This window comes from Lonchura striata, chromosome 2 (genome assembly GCF_050655825.1).
Source record: "Lonchura striata isolate lonStrDom1 chromosome 2, ASM5065582v1, whole genome shotgun sequence".
Lineage (NCBI taxonomy): Eukaryota > Metazoa > Chordata > Aves > Passeriformes > Estrildidae > Lonchura > Lonchura striata.
Window position 1 is genome coordinate 40,093,244 of NC_140704.1, and position 22,393 is coordinate 40,115,636.

A 22,393-nucleotide genomic window follows, 5' to 3' on the forward strand; every position below is an offset into this window, starting at 1 on the left:
AGATATGGATTTTTTTTTCTCTGCTACTATTCAAAACAAATTTCCTGTCTTTCAATTTGCCTAATGACATTAATTATCTTTTTTCCAAAACCATGCTACCCCTGGACAAGTCCATAAAATATGCTTTCCCCATAAGCTTTTCCAGTCAGCTTCAAGAAATTTACTGGGGTTTTGTAATGATTTATAATTAAAATTTGATATGAAACTTTTAGAACATATCTGTAAAGAATTCAAATATTTAAAAAGTTACAGTATACATTGCAAACACAAAATGACTGATGAGATTACATAACATCTCTCGTAACTGTACAGGTTTCTATTCCTGTAAGTCTTTTTGTCAGCAATAATGAGTCAAACTGAAACTATCACCAAAATAGGGTTAAATGAGAAAACATTATCCATACATTTATAGTGAGGGACTGCTACAAACTCGCTGGAGTGCATGAAATGTTCACTCTGCTCACCAACACCACCAAAAACATTCCCATTTACAATAAGAGGCTTGAAAGCAAAAACCAGAACCTTTATGGGACTACTTAGCTCAAGGGTCCCTTATTCCTCAGGCCAGTCCACAGTCTCCTGGAATGTTTTCCCAAAGCATTGTGCGCTACTAGCTCTCCTCTCAGGAAAGCAGAAAGTCCTAAAATCCCTTCTCTCTTCTTCCCTTTTTCATATTGCATATTTGTTTGGTGGACTGACATAGCAGTTAGAACAAATACTCCTGCTGGGTTGAGAGCATCTCCGAAGCTACAGGAGGAGAGGGGGACACACTGTCAGGGAAAATGAAGTGGTTGCCTGGTCACTGCGGCAGAGCACACTGAGGTGCTGACCTGATAAGGAAAGGTCTTTAAAGCACTGACAACATACCAATCAAGCAATGCATCACTTAATACCTAGTTTTTGCACCTTCATCAATACTGTTGCAAAGACATGTTCTACAGTTTTGATTAACTACTGGTAAATTTTACCTATTTAGGGAGACTAGATTTTGGGGTTCATAAGGGTTTTTTACAAAACACACTAAACATATAATTGCTTTCATAAATTAGGACACCTCAGCAATAAAGAGGAAAATTTCCAAGATACATTTAACAGAGTATAAAAACATCTGAATGCTAGTTCATGGATCAGGACAGTAACTGTCTTTTTTCTCCCCTCCAGCTGAGTAGAAATCCTAATACATGGTATTGCTGGAGTAGGATTTGTGGAAGAATTTTGCTCCCAAAAGCCAGAGCTGTCTGGCCACTGTAATTACTGCAGGGATATAGGGTTCATGTAATTTCTTCAACAAGACTGGTGGTAGTTATCTTAAGAGTTGTATGATATCCTGGCGAACTTGTAAGTCATTTAATGCTCTTTGTTCCTTGCTGAACCTGCCTCCTCTGCTTCTCTCCTGTCTTCTACATACACAATATTAAGATCAGAGAACACATATTCATAAGGTCATTTTTATTTCCTGCTGATGAAGGACAATCCCTTGGCAAATATGGAACAATTACATCAGAAAGACCACATTTAAAAAGCCAGCTATTGTTAGAAGGCAATATAGTAAAAAAGCCAACAATGATAAAAAGTTCCCAGAATGTTTGAATTCAGATTTTCAGAAAACTCTGAAATCATTATATCTGCCTTTAAGCCATTTGCCTGAGTACAGCTCCACACAGTGAGTGTATAGGGACACTTTTCAAAGCCTGTGACTGTGAAGAGCAGACCACTGGGTACTGCTGGTCACAGGCAGGAGGCAAAAAAGTCTGCTTAAGAGGGAATGGGAGAGCATAAACACAGGAGCTAAAGGGAGGCAGAGTTTACTCTGATGCTGGATTTTCTAAAGCAATGATGCTGACACAGCTCCTTCCCAAGCAGTCCAGAAAAGTGCCTTAACACAATGAAAGAATCAGTCTAACAACATAAAGATGTCTTACAAAGTACCTGAATGGTAAGTTTATTCCATTTCTACTGGAGAAAGTGAACTCTGGGCCAAGGTAAACTGATAAGGGACAAGTTTTCTCCTGTAGTACAAACCAAGCCAAGTCAAAGCCAAGCTCAGAAAGTAAAAAAGAATGTGTCCACTTCTATCTCTAATCCTGAATGAAATTGTTGAAGCAGTTTCTCTTCTGCATGAATTTCAGACTAGAAGTTCAACACACTGCACCTCATGTGCAAACTTCATTCAGCATTGACAGTTTGACCATTTCCCTGGCTTACAAGGATTTTATTTTAATTTATAAATACAAGGTTACGTTTCATTTTTGCAGTATACTAGTTTATGCTTAGAAGAAATAGTAGGTGTCTATCCCACCAAAACCATGTGCACCTTTGGGGTTGCTTAAGGTATTCTTAGTTTTGTATGTTTTCAAGAACAACAGGTTAATTAAAGAATTTATCTGAAAGGCATCTATCTGGTCATGTGGTTCCTGCTGCAGTCTCCAGACAGGGAAATTGAGGAGGGGAAATAAAAAAAAAACAGTGGTAGTTAATAAACACACCAAATTTATTTTGTGGTTTGTATTTCTGCATTCTAGGTTTGAGCATGTAAAAGGGATCTGAATCTTCTGACAATTTCTACTCAAAATTGCTGCTGGTCTACACTTTTGGATGTTGCAGAATATTCAGTGCTACTTGAAAGGGAAAAGATAGTTTTCCCAGCCAAAACATAATTTAGTTTTATAAGCTTTATCAAGAAATTTTCCAGGTAATATGAAAATAACAAACATATTAACATTTTAATATGAAAAATACAAGAACTTTCCATTCAATTACTTTTAACAATAAGAGCTGGAGAGAAAATTATAAATTTCTAGCTAAACATTTAGCAATATTCTTTCAAGGTTCCTGTATTTCAGAGAGATTACATAAATCTTAAAAACCATTTAATTCATACACACCTTAATAATTTTTCATATTTCCCATGGACATTTTTGTCATCATTCATCATCAATTACTCAATTACATCATAACTCACAATCTCTCAATCTCAATTTGATTTTTTTTTCTGTAAAACGGATACCACCCATATTAACACTCCAGGAACAAGCCTAGCTCTTATGAAATAGTAAGAGAATGAAAAGAAGTCCTTTGTTAAGTTTTTTCTGGACATACAAAAGAAAAAAACCCACCAGCACACAAAGAAATTATGCAAATCACCTTTGTAAATGTACTTGAACAATCTGGAGATTTGTTAGTTGAAAACAAGAGAGTATTTCTGGTCCTCTGATAATTTTAATGGTAAAATGACCTAGGTGTGCCCTCATAAAACCCAGATTCTGAATTCTTCATCATTATTGCCATCACAAGAGGAGACCTAAAACTTGACATTGACACATACACTATCTGGTAGTCCAGAAATCAATAAGAGCAGTGACCTCCTTTCAACTGAAAAGCAGGAAAAAAATCTCTCCCAAAGGTCTTAATGTCTATATGTCCTTCCAGCTAACCACCAATATACAAGAAAAATGTAGAAGCCTCAATCATGATGATAAAATGGACAGAAGTGAAAAAAACACTTGTTTTAAACAAGTATGATTCAGACTTATTTACATTACTAGTTGGGTTTTTTTATACTGCAGAAGTCAGAACTGTTCTGGAGTAAATGACAGAGGAGAGAGAAACTGAATGAAAAGGTGTTAAGAAGAGGTTATGACAAAACCACCTAGCCAAAAGAGCACAGTACTTACAGAATTACAGTAGTCTTCTGACTAGAAGTGTGTGAAAAGCTAGGAGGGTGTTTTTTATGTACATTAAACACAGTAAAAGCTGAAGTGAGACCTCAAAGCTCTTTTTCTTTTCTGAAACAGGTTATGAATTTAATTATGCAGAAACAGAACTAGTATATGTACATCTTCTTCTTCTGAAAGCTTTGCAGATCCTTCCTAAAAAAATGGTTCCTTTACAGTAGCAAAGCCTCCAACTCCAAAGAGTTTGAAGTATGCTAGTACTTGCTGCTCTCTTTCACTGCAGACTCCAGCTCCTCCCTGAGTCAGAGTGAATGCACTTATTAAAAAAAAAAAATATTCTGACAATATGCTCATCCTTCCCAGGGTTTACTGCCAATTTCAAATGCCTAATTACTATTGTGAACTCTGAGCATATCCAGACTCAGTGGCATGAAAAATTACCTTTTTCTCTCCTCTAGTCTCTCCCTAATTCAGCTGCAGATTTTCTCCCTTGCTAATGCAAGTATCTTTTGTGGAGAATTTTTCCTTTGCAATAAAATCAAAAGTATCTCTTGATTTCCAACATGATTGTTACAGACCAACACCAATTCTGACTTTGTATTTGGCATTAGCATTGCTCTTTAAAACAAATTTGGTAGTTTCTCAGCAGTAGCACCACATTTCTTTAATGCTTATTGACAGGCAAGTCAGTAGCCAGTGACTTTTTTTTTAATGATTGTATTCTTTTGTTCTCCTTGCAGTACCCACAAGGACTTGAATGACAGAAAGTTCATTTTTCTCCGAATGAACATCTGATTAGAGTAGCCCATGCTTTACCCCCCTTTGGGAGACATGCTGTCAGCCAGCAAAGCCATGGTGGCCATGGTAGCTGTCACTGCATATCCAACAGCTGCTCTGTTACACATTCCCTAACCTGGCAAGAACCGTGCCGCAGAGATTCTGCTGCTTTTCCCCACCCGGCTCTGTGCTGCCCTGGCCCTGTCCCTCCAGCAGGCAGGCTGGCCAGCAGCTCTGCCTGCAGCTGCTTCCCACCCTCCCAGTGCTGGCTCACCACAGCAGGAGCTCTCCCAGAGGTACTTGCTATGGCCTTAGCCCTGGAGAGTAAGTGTCACCCTGCTAAAGAACCAGAACTCCTCAGCTGTAAGCTTTCAGCTCCCTAACCTACTTGGTACCCACATGGTGCAGACAGTGGCACACTGTGGGGTTTTTGCTGCACCAATGAAAGGAAATTATGGGGGAAAGATTATGCTGAAGTGGACATTTTGAATTATTTACATTCAAGGCAGAACATGGTTTAATGAATAGGAAGTCAATCAAATGGACTTCTGCATGTCACCCCAATATCAAAAGGATTATGTCGGTGCAGTAGCCATGCTCTAGCTGAATGCTAGCTCAGAACATGGGCTAGGTGAAACAGAATTCAATGCAAATTGCATTCAATAGATGGATGTCCTAACCACCACATGCACAGCCATTTCAGTTTAATGCTAAAGAGTTCAAAATGTTATTTTAATTACACAAAGCTAGGTACTGTAATATTTTCTTTGTAACAATCCTTTACATTTCCATTTTTGTTGAAAATGGGATTAGAATATGAGATATAGATAACAGACATAGAGAGATATCTATTATATATATATTAGCATACATATATAGAGCTTAAACTGCCACCACAGCTGATTATACCTTCCTAGAGGGACTTTGCACTAATGGTGGGTGTCCTGGTTAGGATTGTATTCTGTGTCTCTCAAATATGAGTAGCTCTGTGTTCCACAATGAAATCCAGAACTGAAATCAATGTGAGACATGCTTAAACATCATACTGCTAGAAGACTGAAGGTGTAGCAAACTGCTTTAATTTTTTAGAAATGAACATATATTCCTGCTTGGACAAACCATACAGAGCTTAAAAAATTAAGTTCAAAATTTTCCCTAATTTTTCAGCTAACAAAATTCAAACAATATTTGAATGTAATTACAGTGGTATTTATATACCATTAGTATATCTTTTTTGTTAAAGTACAAATATATTTAAATACTTCTAAAAGGTAGCATCAATGCATATACAGTATTTTTAATGACATTCCAGGTTCTAGATTCCTTTTTACTGTGAATTAATGTGTGAATGGCTAATCAGTGAATATGAAGTGACTGTAAAAGCTTCATCTGCAGAAACTGCAGTTCAGACTTATTACTGATTAATATTGCACATCTGTCAATGGTGGTATAAGATCAGATGTCACTCACCAACCAAACTTTCTTTTATAAAAAAATAAATAGAATTTTTTCATGGACAACAAAGGATGGCAAGAAAGGAAATTAACACAACAAATTTGGAGATGAATTGCGATGAAAGCTAAACTATATTAATGAACTGAAAGACAGTGGATGACAGTATAACCATGGCATACCAATGGGCTTGAAATTGGAACCCTAGCAAGAATAGCATTTGCCAGAGATGATAAAGTTTTCTACATACTGCTTCTCCTGCTAAAATTGACCAAAAGTGCTGCTTTATATGTTGTAAAAGGCCAAATGGTCACATTGTAATAGAGAGCAGAAGAATAAAAGAATGGTTTTTTATGCATGATATATCAATGGAAGAAAATATGTAACATTAAGATACTGTACTTACAGTATATATTTTTCAAATGAAAAATTAAGCAGTATAACAAGCAGGTGGAAGAAGCACTTGTTAAGAACCCAATAAAAACACACAAAAAATTTGTAATTCTCTAAAGGTGCTATGATTTCTCCATCTAACTTGGCTGTCTCCATTTCATTAGGATTTCCTCCCTGAGGAAATCAATATCAAGCTATACAAATTTTACATCTTAAAACTTTCTTTCGTTTAGCAGCAAGAAAGGACCTTCAGAACAAACAGAACTTTTATTTCTATAGATGCCAGCACAGCATGTGAAAAAAGAGTTATTCTGACATTCCAAATGCAGTGTTTCTTTAGAACTCAGCTCAGGGGTTAAAATCTGACTGTTACTCCTAATCTGCTGCTCTGCATCAGAAAATCATGAAATTCAAACTTCAGCCTCCCTTTTTACAGCTTATCCCAGCATTGGAATTGATTCATCACACACTGCAATCAACTTTTTGGTACTTAACTGAATAAAAATTACGGTACTGAGGAAGATTTACATGTCTGTGTCAGAACACAGTGATCATGAAAAAAAAGTTGATTTATCCACTGCAGGGCTTCAGTTATATTTCCAAATATCCATTCAAAATAAAGCACAAAAAGACTGAGAGGATGGGCATTTTCATTGTTTTCTTTGCCTTTCTATTTCTCTATGTTTATTTATGTAACTAGTCATTTAAAAAAGGATTGTCTTCCATTTATCTCAATCTTTTTACTTACCAGAAATACCAAATCTTTTGTCCCATAATTTTGTTGTAGAAGTTCTGGGAAATCTCAGAAATATTATGAACCTTACTGAAAGTTTAGAGCACTAAATATTCTTTTCTCTAAAATGTGAATTAGTCACTGAAATTAAATAAAAGGTGTTATAAAAAGTGGGGGGTGATGAGGGGAACCTCCAAGAAAAAATTAATTTGAAAATATCTGACCAAAAATCCCTGCTTTTCTGAGTTGATTAATATTTAGTCCCAGTTATGTAAAAACATGACAGAAAGCTAAACATTAAAGTTACACTTTCTTTTGACACATCTCCATTCAGTCATTTCTGATGCTATGCTCCTTTCTAATTCTGTATGAAAAGTCAGAAAGAGAATTAAATATCTGTGCATATGAAACTTTTATTACATGTTACAGGTATTATAAATGTATAATGGTAACAGATGCGCAGTAGAATTCTTCCTGCTAAATATGACATTTATAAATGTCTTCTTGCATTCTTTGCCCTTATTCAATTCTGCTTGTTAGGCAGAATTATAATTGTTTATACTGCAAGATTTTTGGAACAGATATGCTAACAATGCCTGAAAAAACAGACACAAATCCCTCATAATGATGGTAATAATGCACAATGATCAAACTAATGCTGAATAAATAGTAAATAATAAAAACAGTTAATCCATAATCCAACATTGCATCTTATTAGGAAAAGTTGAGAAATAGAAGATACACCTTAACTACCTATTTAGTTGGAGAGCAAAGAGAGAATTATGAAATCCTAAATCATACTATCTGTATTTAAGTCCCAGTTTCAGTTTGCCCCACTTGAACATTGTTACCATTGTCACTGAAGTTTCAGAATTGTCTAGCACTTCCTACATCTTAAAAGATTTGTTTTACTAAATTTGTCAAGGGTTTCTATTGAGTATCCATTTCTGTATCAAGCTCCAATTACATTACAATATATGGGGACATGTATGGCCTCATAAAATTTTCAGTTGTGTGTAAAGTTTGAACATTGGTGGTAAAGTAAAGCACATAGTTAATCAAATGCTTTGCAGCAAAGAACTTGAATGTGGAAGTTGTCAAGCTCTTATGGCCTCCTAAATGCAACTGGAATCAATGAGATAAATCCCTCAAGTTTTCACCTGGATTCTGTGTATTACAACATACCACATTAAACAGTCTCACATCTCATGTTTTGGACTGATTCATAATTCATGATTCTTTAGACAACACCATGGTTTGACACATCAGCAGTGACCAACCCTTGCCTACCAACCAGCCATCAGTCACCAAAACCTGCATTACTTAGGGATGCAAATATCACAGGCAGGGAATTAGATACACACCAGAATCAGATTGCAGAGAAATACATGTTGAGAGCTGAGTTTTCAAATCAGATCTCCCCTGCATTCAGCGCTCACTTAACACTGAAATCAATGTCAGTAGGTGAAAGTACAGCAGCTATAAAACCACACCAAGCAACACAAAAAAAGAGATGAGAAAGGGAGATGAGGATAGAAATAACACTTATTTGCAGGTACAACAAGAATTTCTCTCAACTTGAAAATATGGGGCATTATGATTTCACTGCCTTCACCAATAAGTGTCCTGTACTCACAAACAGGCAAACGCTTAACTGCACAACACAGGTAAGATACCAGGAACTAAGAAGCTGATTTTCAAAACAATGGATGTCTTACAAAGAAGCATGTAAGACTTTTTTTTCCCTTACTGAATTTCAGGTTATGGAGTTATATGACTGCCAATTCTTTCTCTTGACAACATCCATACCTCAGTAACTAAAATCTCAGAATGAGTGCTGGCCAGTTGAGGCTCCTTAGCAGAGTAGTGTTAAACTTAAAGTCACATTGAATTTTCCAGACTGGTGAATATAGAGAAGCTAAGTGTTCAGCGTTATTATTGTTGCATCACTCTTATGCATCTAAAGAGGACAAAAAGATTTTGCAAAAAACATATTCTGACCATATCTGTTGGGGTAGAAAAGCATCTTCCTCTACTCACAATCTGTTTATCAGACTTTAAGTGACAAGTTTGAATTAGAAACAAATGCAGGAGAGATATTCAAATGTAAATGTTAAGGTAAAAATCCCCATATCTTAGATTGTATTTTTTATTTCATGGAGTAAAAGACAATGAACCAAAGACATCTCAACAATATAAACTAAGTAGGTATGCAAATATAACATCACAGATAATTAGGTAACACAGTGAATCTGGTTGGATAGGTGTGAGGATTTACTGTAAGTTAAATACTGAGAGCTAGGTGGATGCAAAAAGAAGCCATCTGCTGACAGAAAGATTTTTTGAGATAGCATCAGGATCACATTTGGCAATGACATTCTTTCTCTTTCATTTCAGCATTCATCTCTAATATATTAATAAGTAGCTTTTGTTTCATCACCTTTTTCTTCTGCCCTGATGAGTCAGATCTTATAATTTCCAATGATGACAATCCAAATGTAGAAGTATGGATTGTATTTAGGCTTAATTTCCTGAATTATGAGTAGTGTTACAATCTCAAGTAATCTGAATGGTCTATAAATTGAAGAGCCTGATCTTCAGATTTGTAGTTTATCACTAGCATTCCTCCACAGTGCCAGGCAAACGGTTAAACTCTTTTTGATGTCTTTTTCCCTATCTCTAAGGTGCTTTGTGGTTTAGAGATGAAAGAAGTAACTACTGCAGTTGTACCTCAAGGCAGAATGGTGATCCTACATTGCAGGGTGGTGTGCCCTATGGGAAGCAAACAATTCCAAAACTAAAGAAATGGACAATGATTCTTAAGAGGCTCAACCAGCAGTTAAGAGGATTTCTATCTCTAAGCAGGGATTTACTAAACAAAATGAGTATGTACAAACAAGACTAGTACTCAAACAGGTCTGACTGTGGTAGTGCATTTCAGTTATTAGAGGCTTACTCTTTCTTTTTCTGTACTTGTAATGCAACTCCTGACACCAAGGGTGGAGCTGTAACCTCTGTCTGCATTAAGGAATCGATTGGAAGGTACCTTAGAATTTCAGAGCTTGCCTCCATAGTAATGTTCTCTGCTGTGGCACAAAAAACCCAAACAAATTAAAACCATACCAAGGAGTGATTAGGAAATATCCAGGCTAGTACTGAGGTAAAGATAGCAAGAGGGCTCTTGTGCCAGGCTCATATACCTAAAGGACTGCACCACACAGTAGTTACTGTGGCCTAGAAGCCACACTGAACACTGAACCATTTTTTAACATTTATCTTCCAGGATTAGCCCTTCTCTGTGTGGCACATAAAAAAATCGGAAAGGGTAAAGCAATAAAATGGCTAAGTAGCTTTTCAAAGAACATCTCAAACAGAAATAAAACTTATGACTGGATGCAGAGCTGCAAGGAGGGAAGATGAAAATTTTAAGCTAAAACAAAAGCTAAGCTTTTCTAAGCTAAACAAAACTTGCAATACAAGTGAGAGTCACCCTATAGTTGTTGTGAATGTATTCAGACAGAAAAGCATTCTGACCACAGCCTGAAAAATAACTGTTCTTGTAAGCAAGGCAAATCAAATGATGAAAGCTTACAGTCTGCTTTGTTTTTGGTGGTGGATCTTCCCTTCCTTTTATACTACTGGACTAATAATACCTAAAAATAGAGCCAAATGATCTACACCTGCTATGCAGTTTATAACTTTGGGATACATTTGAATAGTTGACATAAAAAAGGAATTTTTTAACAAACAAAAGCCAGTGAAAGAGTGTGCTCTTGTGTGCAAACTTCAGAGAAGAAATGGAACTGTTTTTCACTTTGCCAATCAGATCTAGTAGTGACTGGCAAGAAGAATTATTATTTGATGCATTTTTTCTACTTGAGCAGATGGCCAGCTCCCTATATACAACTTCAGTGACATCTTGCTAGAGACAGTAAGTTTTGGCAGTCACCCTGATTAGATGGTCCCAACTGCCCTGAAACATTAGTGGAAAGGTCAGACCCATGAAGGGAAAGATTTCATTCTCAGTGAAGTGGTAAGAAACAGTCCACAGGACTCGAGATAGGCACTGCACTGCCACCACAGAGCTTGCCACCTAGCAACATGCCAGTTGTTCTTTGAGAGCAAGAGAGAGGCCAAGGCAATGCAGTGCCAGTGCCTGCACTGTGAAAATACTGCAGAAGTCTCATGTCACTTAAGTGAGGCTTGACAGGCTGCAGGTTCAGAGGTCTGCAACACACTAGCATCCACTAATATCCAGAATGGGCAGAATTAGAGACTCATAAGACAGGGCAGAAATAATTCAATATGTTTAATGCTTCTTCCTACAGTAACAGATTCTGCTGTAAAGATGTCCTATCCTTAAAGAGACATATGGATGGGTTGAATTCTGTGGGAGAATAAATACAAAATGCTGCAACTTGTACAACAGAAAGACACTAAAACTCCTTTGTGTTTTTCTCTCTTCTGGAAGATGTCTCAAGTCAGTGAAAATCTCAGATGGCAATTGCAAATAAGGCCCTCAACAATTTTGCAGTGACTTCAGTAAGAGTACTTTCCCTCCAGGAAAGAAAGAAAAGTTTATTTGATTCTAAATATTCTTATTTAAAGCTCCCCCACATCTCGCACCTATGAATGAATTTCACATGGGTAATCACAACCCTTTACTGGAAGTTGTATTTCATGAAACAAGATCAAAAGTGTCAAGAGCGAACAAACATGTCTAAGAAGTGCTACTTGAAGATAAGCCTTTGAACTCATTTGACCAATGCTATTGTCAAAAAAAAAAATCACACCTGTGTGCAGACAGATAGGCTCTCTTTATCTGGTAAAAACAAGGTGTAGAGACTCATGGGATAGATAATTAATCTCTATTGCTATCTATAGTTTCTTTGTTAACACTGTCTTGGTTGAAGTGTGAAAATATGTTCACACTTTGGAAAATGGGCGATCAGCTAATCAAATGACAATATGAATCTTAGAAACACAGAAATTACTGTAACCCAACACTACTACTTCTGACTATATAGGGTTTTAAAAGTTGTATAAAACAAACATTCGCTCAAGCATCCTTCAAGACCATAGGGGAAGTTATCACATCTTCCGCACTGTAACAATCAGTGCAGAAATTGTAGCCACCATCATCAGTTTATTTCCACTACTACACCCAGTATTTTACTCTACGGGAATTAATTGCAGGGAGTATTTTCTTTGTATAGACAAATTCCAAGAACTCTGACAGAGAGATGGCATAAGCAGCACTGAATAACCAGGGGCACTAAGCAGTAGCCACTGTTCTGTTAGGGCCCTGTTAAGTAGCAGTTGTGTGTATTAAGTAGTACTGGTCTTACACCAGTGCCCCAGGAGATGTCCCAGTCAAGCAAGTTTACCAGATAAGTGTCTCAGTTAAACGAAGCATACGGTATGAACTTTTATCAAAGTGCTGCATGGCAAATACCCCACACATTTCAGCACAACTTCACAGGGCTGCCCAGGTTGTGCAAGGTTCATACTTAAAAAGATCTGACTAAACACAAATTGCATACTCCAGGTGTCATTTCAAAACTCTGTCCTGGGACAAGATATAAGTTAGACCTCATGTTTAAGGGAGACCCACTTTGCACTTTTTTTTCCTTTTTTTTTTTTTTTTTTTTTTTTTTTTTTTTAATTAAACCATCCCTTTATACCCTTGGATGCTCCTACAGGATGGAGTTCATTTTCACAGGCACTTCCACATGAATGAATTAAGTAAATTTATCTTTTCTCTATGTAAGTCGATGATCTTACTAACATCAAGACTGCATATAAAACCATGAAGAACATGTATTGACAAAGTTGTGCTTTTTCATCTGTGGTATGAAAATTCTTGATATGGCACCTAACACTTCACGTCTCTCACACAGTAACTTTCTCTTTTCTGGTGGCAAAAACTGTTCTGCTTCTGTTCATTTAAGCTGCTGTAAGAACATAATTTTACTGTGTCATTAAGTCAGCCAATGTGCCACTTCCTGGGATCACTGCACTGGCTCCCAAGTCAGACACAAGATATTTATCCTAATTTAAAGCTCTTTGTGGACAGTTGCTACCTTACTGTCTTATGCCATTTCTGCTCTGCATGTCAGCTTCATTTTCTCATCTGTCAAGATAAGACTTTCTCTGATACTTTCTCATTTCTGATAATTTCTACTAGCCCCAAATAGCATGAGACTGTTATCAGACTCACAGCTGCATATGCCCTCCCTCAAAAACTATCTCTGACCCTCAAATCTCCAGAACAAAGTTGTTCTATCAACTTTTTTTCCTTTGTTCTTATTTCCTCAAGGTGTGTCTTAGTCTCTTTTGCCCTTCTCAGCTTCCATCGTTCTTGTCTGTCAGACTTGGAAATAAAACTCCCAGAAAGTCCTGTTTCCAGAGCTGCTACTGGAAGAAGCAGCAGCAGAGGACAACTTCTCCAAGCTACAAAGCTATTGGACATTTATTTCTGCAGGTACTGTTTCCATGAAAGAAGCAGCAAAGTTCTGGCCTGAAACTGATCAAATTAACACAACACACGGAGCTGACATGTAAGTTCAAAGATCTTCATCAGTAAAAGAAATTTTCAGAGTTCTAATTTTGCAGGGCATATATAAAACATCAGTAGCCAAGAGTTTAAGAGCAGCAAAAATTACTAACTTAAATAATGCCTTTTTTTAAAGGACTCAACTTACTTTGAAAGCATACATTCCCCTTTTTTGGCTCTCATGCTGAAAGCTCCTCTGCATCGTGTTTTCTTGTATTTTCTCTTTGTAGATAATATAAGAACTCTTTGCGGATTGGCTGGTATCTTTTTTTTTTTAACACTCTCTTATATCATTGCAGAAGTGGTGTAGACAAAAACCCTTAATAAAACAAATATAAATAAATTGACATGTTGCATTTCCATTGCTTTGTTCAATTAAAATTCTCAAAACAGCTTATAAACATTACCTGAAATGGTATAGTTTAAAGTTACAGAAAACAATTGTAATATTCATATTTTACTCTAAGGAATGAGATCAAACTTCTTGTTAAAAAAAGAGAAGCATAAAGGCACTAAATGGTAAAAAGCAGAAATGCTCTAGATCAGTAAGGCCAAAAGCATTCATGTAGAAGATTTTGCCTACATCACGCTCTACTAATTTTACTAATTTCTGTGAACGTATCAACAAGAACTTGGGTCTCAGTGTGGCCTCAAGTTGAAACAACACATTTTCTAATAAAGAGACAAAATTTTCAAATGGGGAAAATAATGTCAATCTGGGGAAAAACAGCCCTTGAAACTTTGATGGAAAATAATTTTAATAATAAATAACATGGCATTATTTACATTCGTCCTACTGAATCTTTTAGACTGCTTATTATCTTTCAGAGGCAGACAATCTGGAAGTCTGGGGAAGGCTCCTAGGTTTCTCACTTCCCTGAGAATGCAATGTTTAAAACACACCTTTCCACTGAATAGAAAGTAACAATGTCAGGTAACAGAGGAAATGCTACATTTGGAAGAATTTTTTCAGCCTCGTTTAAGAGGCTACTGCATAAAATGACTGATTTTTTATATCACTTGTCAGTCTAAAATGTTAAAGATAGGAAAAGAGGGTAGGCTATCTGAAAATTATGGCTTGTATTTGTTAAAACAAGACCCAAGTTTTAGATATGTCTCCTTACTTCTCGTTTCTCTCAATTTCTCAGGAATCATGTTCTTGGGTTTTTAAGTGCATGACAATTTCTGACAATTTATTACTTTTTAAATTAATTTTTTTGCTCTGTGTTTTGTGTCCCAAAAAGTGGTTATTCTTGTTTCATGCAAGTAATAAGTGAAGGCTGGTCAACCAAATATATTGCCTCCCAACTAAAGAGTTGCAGGAGGGACACTAGATTTCCTAGTTCCTCTGTCAACCGCACCGCTGTAACAGGAATGTGGTCCCAGCGATGCTGAGGCGTGAAAAGGGACCTCTTGCCCGCTGACTCGAAATCCCTTTTTATGGTCAGAAACCAACTCATCGATAAAAACAGCCACTGAAATTCTCATTTGCCACTTCAAGTCCTTGCTGTGGAAGCCTCGATCACCCCAAGGGCTGGAGGATGTGCCACCAGTCCCTGTCAGAGGCTGCACACAGACACATACAGAGGCTTCCTCGAGGTTCCCCGGGAAGCTGGCGCTCACCCCAGGCCTGTTGGGAGCCCAGATCTGGGCTCCTCAGTACAAGACATGGAACTGCTGTGGCGGATCCAGCTGAGGGCAATGACTGGTGGACTGGAGCATCTCTCTTATAAGGAAAGGCTGAAGGAGCTCGGCCTGCTCCATCCCGAGAAGAAACATCTGATAAGGAACTTTATCAATATAAATATCTAAAGTGGGAGTGCCAAGAGGATGGAGCCAGGCTCTGCTCCGTGGTACCAAAGACTAAGACTAGAGACAACAAGCAGAATCCGATGCACAGGGAATTCCACCTGAACATGACAAAGAATTTCTTTACTGTGCGGGTGGACCACGTACTGGAACGGCTTACCCAGAGAGGGCGTGGAGCGCCCCTCACTAGAGATACTCCAGAACAATCTGGACGCAATCCTCTAGGATGACCCTGTTTGCGCAGGTAGGTGGACCAGATGACCCAGCGCAACCCCTTTTCAATCTGACCCATTCTGTGATTTTGCCATCCCTCGGTGACTCACACCGCACGAACCCAGCCGCGGCGCCTCAGAGCCGCCCCGCCGCCCACAAACGCCCACACGCGCGGCCCCGCGCTCCCGCCCCCGGTTCCGCCCGGCGCGGGGCGGAGCGCGGGAGCGGCCGGGCCGTGCCGCGCCTGCGCCGCAGGGCCGGGGCCGCGCGCAGCCGCCGCCGCGCGGGGCCGCAGATGGAGCCTGCCCCCGGCGCCGCAGGTAGGGGCGGCCGACGGCGGGCGGGAAAGAGGGAGGGAAGAAGGGAGGACGGCGGCGCGGCGGAGAGTCCCCACAGAGATACTCACTTCACCTCCGCCCTCCTCTCCCCCGCCGCCGCTCGCCTCGCCGAGGCTTCCTGTGGGAAACCCCCGTCGCTTTCCGCCGGCCCCTCACACCCGCCGGAGAGGGCGGTAGCCTGGGCTGAGGCGCACAGCCTGTGGGTGCTGGGAAGGGCCACCCTGGGGGGCTCCTTCCCGGCCTCCGCGAGGATCCGGGTGGCCTGGGACGTTCCTGCTGCCCTCGGCGCGCTCCCGGCGCCACCTCCCTGTTCCCTCCTTGCCTCTCTGCCGCCGCCGTGACCTCCAGCGCCGGGACGCGGGGCGGAGGCGGCTCCGGGCGTCCCGGCGCCGCGGGTGCCTGCGGTAGCCTCGCTGGCTGCGTAACAAACGTAAAGGCAAAGCACCAAGGCTGTGATGTCCTCGGCTTCGTGCTACCGGGGTCTTGTCCGAATGGTTGTAGACACGTGTTTACAGGAGTGAATGTAAACCCATGGCCTTTATACCCATGTAGTGTTTATTCACTATGCCCAGAGTTCCCGAGTCAGGAGTCTCCTGCTTGGTGTCTTAAAAGACTATTCCCTCCAGCTAACGCGAGGTGTTGAGTCTCCCGCAGGTGGTGGTAACCTGCAATGGTCGTGGCTGTGCACCTCCGTCCCTGCTGCCTGTGGCTGCTTGTCCAAAAGCCGAAGGATGCTGGACAAGGCCAGGCTCTGAGTTTCTGATGCAAACCTGTTTTGGATTTGGGTCTCCAGGCCTTGCAAACAAGGCATTCATATAGTCAAGTTCTGGGATTATTGATAGTATCCTCTAAACATTGATCTGTTATTCAGTTAAGAAAACGTTATAAAACTTACCGTGGTATTTCAAGTGGCAGATGATCATCTACAGCGTAATTTCACCTCCTGGTTGTCGTTTGGAAAAAGCCTAGTTATTACATTAGTTAATTCACAGATTCACAGAATAGGCTGAGTTGTAAGGGACCCACAAGCATCATCGAGTTTGACTCTTAAGTAAATGGTCCAAAATGGGATGAAACCCACAACTTGGTGTTATTAGCAGCATGCTGTAACCAACTGAGCTAATCCCAGCAATTCAACCTGTTGTGATTTCAGTGCAGAACAAAAGCCATGGCACCGAACACTGAAGTCATCAGCATTCTGCTTCCATATTTATGCATGTAATGACATTATCTGTCCCTCCCAAACCATACTGTGATTTTACCTTAGCTGTGGTAGGACTGCTAAGGGTGTACTTTTGGTACCTGCTGTGTGGCACCAATACTGAGATTCATCTCCTGAGCAGTGACATTGCTTACTGACACCTCTCTAAATCTGCTATCTTGTTATCCACTATCTTTTGCTTTCCTCCCCGCACTCCCCATCAGTTTCTGGCTTATACAGCTCTGTTGAAAACCTCAGAATGTACAAAACATGAAGATGTCTAAGTGAGGTAGTAGAGAAACTGAAGCAATAGCTGCAAGAGGTGTGAGCTGCCCTGTTTGTATTAGGAAGGTGTTAACACAAATACCCTGATGTGGTAGGTTTTAATGTTTTAAGCATTGTTAACTGCTTCTTGGCTCATATATGAGAAAAAAAGCAGAAGTATCACAGTTCTGTAAATTGTTACCATGACTGATACTTCATTTTATGGTCACAAAAGACACAAGTATTCTCATGGCTTTGAAAGGCAGTAGGGAGTGAATATCAAGGAGTCCTCTGAAACTCAGATTGTAGAACCTGTAAATTATGTTGTGATTTGTATGGGAGGAGTTTTTTTGATAGCCATAGTTTGGGAAGAAACTGTGGTTGTGTCATTAGGTGATTATATCCAATAAATAAATCGGTAGTAAACATGTTCACAAGATTTTATGTTCATAAAATTGCAGATTATCCTGAGTTGAAATATATCCACAAGGATCCTCAGGTCCAGTTCCTGGCCCTGACTTCCCCAATAATCACGCTATGTGCCTGAGTGTGTTGTCCAAATGCTTCTTGAACTCTGTCAGGCTTGGGTCCTGAGAACTTCCTTGGAGACCCTGTTCCAGTGCCCAGCCACCATCTGGGTGAAAAACCTTTTCCTAATATCTAATTTAGAAAACGTCCCCTAACTCAGCTTAAAGCTTCTGCTTTTCTCCTTGTGGGAAAGCTGTAGACTGCAGTGAGATCTCCTTTCAGTCTCCAGGCTGAACAAACAAGTAACCTCAGCTGCTCCTTGAGTGGCTTCAGGCCCTTCCTCTCCTCTAGACCCCTCACCACTTTGTAGCTCTCCTTTTGATGCTCTCCTAAAGCTTTATATCCTTGTATTGTGATGCCCAAAACACACAGGACTTGAGGTGGGGCAGCCCTAGTGCAGAGCAGAGCAGGACAATCCCTTCCCCTGCCTGGCTGGTGATGCTGTCCCTGCTGCCCCCCAGGACAGGGCTGGCCCTCCTGGCTGCCAGGGCACTGCTGGCTCTCATTCAGCTTTCTGTCAACCAGGACACCCAGGTCCCTTTCTGCAGTGCTGCTCTCCAGATGCTTTTCCCCCACTCTGCCTGTACATCCAGAATTGCTCCATCCCAGGTGTTAAACTGTGTTAAACTTCACATGGTTGGTGATTGTTCAGCCCTTAATTTGTCTAGGTCTTCCTGGAGGGTCTCTCTGCCTTTGAGTGAGTCAACAGCTTCTCCCAGTTTAGGAAAATGTTACACTATTTATTTTATCCTTCTCCAAAATCAATGTGCTGCAGCCCAGCATCAAATTTGAAGCACTTTCAAAGCTATGTACAGTGCTGCTTTTGGGAGCAGAGGCCATGGGTTATGAGAAAACTCATTTTATTTTTAATATGCACTTGATTATAGCTGTCATTTTCAGGTGGTGATGTTTGGATCCATAGTTGAAGATTCACAGATGCATAAAGTGGAGTCATGGATAATAGCTGAGATAGAAATACAGGTTTTGGTACCTGTTCTTGACATAGGGCTTAAAAGCAGAGGGTCTGAAGACTAATTAGATATTTTTCCTAAGCTACTTAATATGTCTATTTCTTCATGTCAGGTAGAAGTGTAGGTTGTTAAATACAAGAGCAGTTTTATCAGTGGATGGAGAAAATTTGGCTTGCAGAATGGATGTGACTTCTTTCAAAGTGGCAAGGGCAGTAAGACTAGAGCTAGAAGAATACATTGAAAAGAATGAAATTATAGCCTCAAAAGATAGAAAGGGTAAAATAATGAGGGATAAAGCAATGTTGAATTTAAAGGGAAAAATGTAGAAGTAAAAGTTGTTTTTCAGCTGTTCTTTTTCAACTTTTAATTAAACTTCTTTTAGATAAGTTTTGTGATTAATAACATAAATTGCCAGAATAACATCTGCAATCCTTGTGTTAATGTAACTGAAAGGCTTGTAGCCTTGTCACCTCATGCTCTGAAACTTAAGAGAGCACTGGTGTGTTTTGGTATTAGTTTCCAAGATGTTAATTCATTTATATTGCATGTACTAATTGTTCACTTACTACAGAGGTACAGAAGTCAAAGGTAGGCATTTTTTTTTTATTTGTCTCTTAATCCTTACTTCCAGTTAAAGATATTTTTTTTTTTTTTGTAATGCAGGAAGAATGGTATTCGGTCTTGTTATTCATAAGCCTTGCTCTTCATTTGTGTGTGATGTTCTTTATTTGGAATGAAAATTGTAAATTTTATCTTGAAGGGGGTGGCTAAAGAGCTAAATATTCAACCTCCTAGGGAGTTTGGGCAGATTTGTTTCTATAATGAAGCTTTTATTTGTGACTTATATTGTTTTTCATTACACTTTGACACACACTTCTGAAAATTATGTAGTGCAGGAGCAGCTGATTAATGGTTTCTAGCATGATGGCAAATCTTAGGTGGTTAACATCTCCTCTTGTAGTAACTGGGGGATTTGTTGGTTGCTAGATTTTCCTGCATCCCTTCCTCGTCCATATTAGGTACTTTGCTCTTTCTGTGTCGGATTTACTTCCTACTTGTCTCTTGCTTCTGGTGTAAATTATTGCACCGTTTCTTATGTCACTGCTTAGCTCTATTTTATGTGATCTGTTTGGTTTATACAATTCAGTTACTTTGGGTTTTTTCAGGACCTTTCTCTGTTTCTTACTCCAAGTGGAAGTGAGCATTAAATTCTTGGACATCATTCACTGTAAGTTAGAAAGGGCATAGAAGAAATGGGTATTATACACTTGGGACTGATTTCAGACAAGAGGTGCTCAAATGTGTGGGCTTGACTTTTTAAAAAGTGTACAACCCTATCCTATATGTAGGAATTGAATTGTGGCTGAGCTGTTAGTATATTTTGGCATCTCAGAAAAAACCCTGGAATGTGTATTTGGTTGCTGAAATCCTGCTGCATGGAAACACCATTAAGTGTTTAAGTGACAGAAAGTCATGTTGAGGATTTTGCATCAGTTACCAAGTGAAGCACTCAGAAGCTTTACAGTGGTGCAAATTAGGGCTGTTTCTGCTGGTTTAATCCTTGGTCAGTCCAAGGTTCAAACCAGCAGGTTTACTGCATTTTGCTGGAATTCTCATCTGTTGTCAGATGGGATTTGAGGTGCACTGTGGTGTTCCCTTTATAGGTAGCTTGCAACTTAAGTTTTCCTAACTGGCAAGTCTGTCATATGTGAACAATGGTGCAGGCTATGTGTTAATGAAGCTGCATTATTTCCAGTAGTAATTATTAAGTCTTAATCTGTAATTAATTTTCAGGGCCTGTAACTGGATTTGCTGTGTGATCAGCAGTGTAAAAATATCTCCTCATGTCAACTTTATTACTCACTAGATGTATGAGTATTTGCAATCTGCATGTAATTAACAAGAAAGTGTGCTTTGTAGGTCTGCTTTTCCTTTTCTTTCTAGGCATTACAGACTTGCTGTAATACAGCCATTGTTCACTTTTAGCAAACAGCATTCTCGTAATTCAGTACTGCCGTATTGCAGGAATATGAGCCTGAAAGCAAAATGTAAGATAACAAATTCAGCCAGTGAAAAAGGTGAAAATTGACTTTGAGGCAATGATAGAATGGTGAGAAGTTAAAGCTTTGGAAATTTTCCCTGTTGTTGTCATTCCTGTTCTCCATCTTAATTTAAAATTATGTCAGTATTAGAAAGATCTCAAAATCTGTTAACATTTTAAATACAAATAAATTTATTCATGTACATTTAAAGAAGAGAAAAGGATACTGCATAGAAAACCTGCATTGATAAGTTTCTTTTGCTTTTAAATTAGAGTTCCAAGGTATCACAGATGTAGTTTCACTTGGATTATAACACTTCTGTCATTTCATATTGTCCTTCTATACTTCAAAACCTCAGTAGAAGCTCACTACTCAAGGCTCGAGTTTGTATGCAAACACTGATGTGCAAATGAAATTACCAAACTCGGTACCATTTCACATATGTATAAAGGTGTTTGTTTGGTCCTCCTCCATCATCCATCAATTCACATTGGATGTCTTTGACTGATAAAATTCTTTACCTTTAACAGGATTCTGCAAGGTTTTTTAGGATCAAGGTTTACAAAGCAGGATGCTGAAATTATGAACTCTGGGTCGGTAAAGGCACAGCAGCCCTCCCAAAGGCTACAGGATTGGATACTTAAAGTATTAATTGATACATCAAATACAATTGTAGGAAAAGACCCTAAGATTTTAGGAAGATAATTTGTTTTTTTCTCCCATGACTTTAATGAGTCTATCTCTAAATTAATTTGTTCCGATGTGTGACTTTGTGCTTTCAAATAGAGATTTTGAGCAGTTGATACAGTCTGATTCCATGATACAGTCTTGTTGGATAAGTTTTTATTATGCACATATGCATAAATGATTCACATGAGTTAACCTAAGAATGGTAATTTTTATTTAATACAAGGGGAATAAGCTAGGCAGAATAATGGAGATGAAAATTTTGAGTTGAATGCATTCTTTTCCTGGAGGAGTACTAAGCTCTAATTATATTTGCTTATTCAAAACACTGTTATAGACACACTAAAATAGATCTGATTTTTTTTGTAAAAAATTTAATGTCTAGAGCCAGTAGTCTGATTGATGAAAGGAATGCTTGCTGGAAAGCAGGCAGTGGACACTGTGCTGCTCCTTCTGTTATTAAGAAAAGTTTAGTTTTCCAGTGTATCTTTATAATTGCTCATCAGCAAGTGTTCTAAAGCAAAACTTTGTAATGAAATGGCATATTACCTTACAGAAACAATTTTTACCAAGTGACATGAAGAACGACTGAATCCTCTAAGTTAATACACTTTTACAACTTAGTAATAAAGATTTCAACTTTCCTGAGTAATGTGACCCTGCTACGTGAAGTCATGAAAGAGGTGAGAGCAGAGCTGTTAACTACCAGCAGGATGAGTAAAGGGTGAGCAAGTCAGTTACTAGCTGTGTTGAAT

General features: G+C 39.0%; 2 protein-coding genes across 10 annotated transcripts in view; one reads left to right on the top strand and one right to left on the bottom strand.

Annotated features, from left to right (window-relative positions):
- Nucleotides 1–16,292, bottom strand: part of EOMES (eomesodermin) — a 193,061-nt gene extending 176,769 nt beyond the window's left edge. For 8 of the 9 annotated variants that reach the window (XM_085569272.1, XM_021536533.3, XM_085569293.1 and 5 more), the window contains exons 1-2: nt 16,014–16,292; nt 13,734–13,904 (exon numbers count right to left, since the gene is read on the bottom strand). The gene's annotated coding sequence lies outside the window, so the exon portion shown is untranslated. The remainder of the gene's footprint in view (nt 1–13,733; nt 13,905–16,013) is intronic. The other variant, XM_085569295.1, reaches the window with a different exon arrangement.
- CMC1 (C-X9-C motif containing 1) overlaps nt 15,606–22,393 on the top strand; it is a 40,540-nt gene continuing 33,752 nt past the window's right edge. The window contains exon 1 of the mRNA XM_021536545.3: nt 15,606–15,927. Coding sequence (XP_021392220.2) covers nt 15,621–15,927 — 307 coding nt within the window. The 5' untranslated portion in view covers nt 15,606–15,620. The remainder of the gene's footprint in view (nt 15,928–22,393) is intronic.